The 2,688-nt window shown below is 31.7% G+C and overlaps 1 protein-coding gene across 1 annotated transcript; it reads left to right on the top strand.

The window, feature by feature from the left end:
- Window positions 1-1,319: 1,319 nt before the first annotated feature.
- On the top strand, window positions 1,320-1,648 carry LOC120854496 (28S ribosomal protein S36, mitochondrial-like). Its single transcript, XM_040228522.1, has one exon. It carries the CDS (start codon window positions 1,340-1,342, stop codon window positions 1,646-1,648), a length of 309 nt encoding a protein of 102 aa, XP_040084456.1. The 5' UTR covers window positions 1,320-1,339.
- The last annotated feature ends 1,040 nt before the right edge of the window (window positions 1,649-2,688 follow it).

The raw sequence follows: 2,688 nt of genomic DNA, 5'->3' as shown, positions 1-2,688 counted from the left end.
TCTATTATCTTGCCTCTGTTTCATCTGCCTAGAATGTCATTTCTCAATCTGTCTCAAAACAGTTTTAAATCCTTTGAGGAGATATCTGCTAATCATTCCAGGCAAACTTAACATCTTTGAGCTTCTAAGATATTCTGAACATGCTTTTATTATACTAAACACTTTATTGCCTAATGTTTTATTGTACCATACAATTTATGAGTCTTTCTTTCCCATAATAAACTCTGAGTTTCTTGAGGAAAACACAGACATTTATTTCATCTTTCTGTCCCCAACACCTAATGTTGTGGCTGCCCCATGTCCTAGATAAACTAGAAAAGACAGAGACATCCCAGATTATAATGACCTGTGAAGCTTTATTGTCTTCCTGAAGTTATGACTCTATTTTAGCAAGGACTAAACAAACTCCTATAGCCATCTCAAAGGTATATATATTGACATAAGTTTTGTCAGGAAAAATCTTTCTTCTCTCTTTTTAATTATAGTTTGCTTTTGGATATTGGCCTTTAAATATTGACAATCCTGTCATTTTGAATAATGATAATTTTTTCCCATTATTTGTCTTGTCTTGCCACTTGGGATATGACCTTTAAAATAATATTGACTAGTAGCAGTCATACTGTGCATCCTTGACGTACTGCTGATTTTCAGAAGAGTATTTCTGACATCTCCGTTGGCAATGTGCAGATGATTCAGACTAAGGGGGTTCCCATTTATTAGTTATCTAGCAGTTGTTATATTAATGAGCATTGAAGTTAATCAATGCTTTTCATACATTTTGAGCTAATAGATTGTTTATCTTTCTTTAATATCTAAATATAGAAAGTTACATCTATAAATTTGTTTATAAATGTTTAGCATCATTGTATTCTTTGGAAAACCTGATAGAGTTATGACATATTTTTTAAAGTAAATGTTTGAGTTTGGTATGCTAATATTTTTAAAATGTCTGTGGTTAAAGTTGGCCTATAAATTTCCTTTTTTCTAATTTTTGGTCTTCTTTCCTTTAAGTTTTTAATGTTTTCATTTTCTATTGTTCTTCTTAAGTTTACACATCTGTTTATTCACTGTAACAAAAACAAATAAATTTGGTTATCTTATTAAGGTTTTATAAAAAATGTAAATATGTCTAATCTTGTTCTCATCTCTCCTCGTGTATCAGTCCTTCTTCCTATTCTAAAAATGTAGGCCCTATTCAAAATGTCTCCATGACTTCACAATAATGCATAAAATTGTATATGAATATAAAATACATAATTATATACATTCATGCATATAGAAGTTTGGATGATATTGTAAAAATTTAATCCTGGGAAGCTGCCCCTTCTCGGGGCTCATAATGGGCAGCAAGATGGTGTTTGCCAGGAGGATCGTTCAGGTAGTCAAGCCACATACTCCATTAATAAGGTTCCCTGACAAAAGAGACGATCCTAAGCCAAATGTATCAGAAGTTCTGAGATCAACAGGATTACCATCTCATACTTCTTCAATTTTGCAGCATTCTATGGAAAGTAAATCGTCAGACTGGCTGATGAATCAGGGTCCACCAGACACTACAGAGATAATAAAAACTTTACCTCATATATACAGAAGCAAACTTGTGTCTCAAGAAGAAATTGAATTTATCCAACATGGAGGTCCAGAATAATTATTGACAATGTGGCTGCTTTTGTTATCAGACAAAGAAGAGTCTTTCTAAAAAAGGACTTCCAGAATGACAAATGAAAAATTGTATATTAAATGATGTTAATAAATATTCTCTAAAAAGAAAAAAAAATGGAGAATAGAAATTTTATTTATTTATTTTTATTTTTTATTATTTTTGAGAATAGAAATTTTAGATGGACACATATCCTAGTTTATGTATCTTGGTCAGCTTCTCTATAAGCTTACCTGATTATTTATATACTTTTCCTTAATTAAAGTATAGATTTTAAAATGTTAGACTATTAATTTACTCTTGATTATCAAGCATAACAGTGTTGAACTATTGAAAGCACACAATGTCTAGTGAACTGTCAAAGGCTTCCAGTAAGTTCACTTTTCTTTCAGTGTCCATTTAAACATAGAATATACTTGGCAGAATCGCAGCTTTCTGGAAGTAATTTTCCTGAATTTGAATGAAGATCTGTGAAATAATAACTCCATTATTTGTTCTTACTTCTCAATGTTTTTGCATTCACAAAGTTACTGAAGTATAACTGGCTTGCTAGAGTGGGTTGCCATTGCCTTCTCCAGGGGATCTTCCCGACCCAGGGATCAAACCCGGGTCTCCTGCATTCCAGGCAGACGCTTTAACCTCTGAGCCACCAGAGAAGCCCACTAACAAGCATATCCTACTCTAAATAATAAAAATATACGTTGTAGTATTAAGACTAGGGAGTTAACACATAATATTATATGTAACTTGTATTCAGAAAAGAAATGCCAGAGTATAAAATGGAAATAAGCTCAAAATGAATATAGTATAGGAATAACACCTGAACAGAATTTGTAATTTATTATGTTTTCAGGGGGGTTAAGAAAGTCTTGTTCTTTGGTTTATCTCTTTGTTTTGATTGTGATCATGTATACAAATCCTGATAATCATAAACTTTCTCAAACTTAATTGTCAAAAAAATTTAATCCTCTAAAAGTTTTTCTTACTTTATAGCACTGTGCTTTATTCACTTGCTATCTCATAGAAAT

Source organism: Oryx dammah, unplaced genomic scaffold, assembly GCF_014754425.2.
Source record: "Oryx dammah isolate SB20612 unplaced genomic scaffold, SCBI_Odam_1.1 HiC_scaffold_27, whole genome shotgun sequence".
NCBI lineage: Eukaryota > Metazoa > Chordata > Mammalia > Artiodactyla > Bovidae > Oryx > Oryx dammah.
The sequence above is the reverse complement of the archived record's forward strand: the minus strand, read 5'-3'. Positions and strand labels throughout refer to the sequence as shown.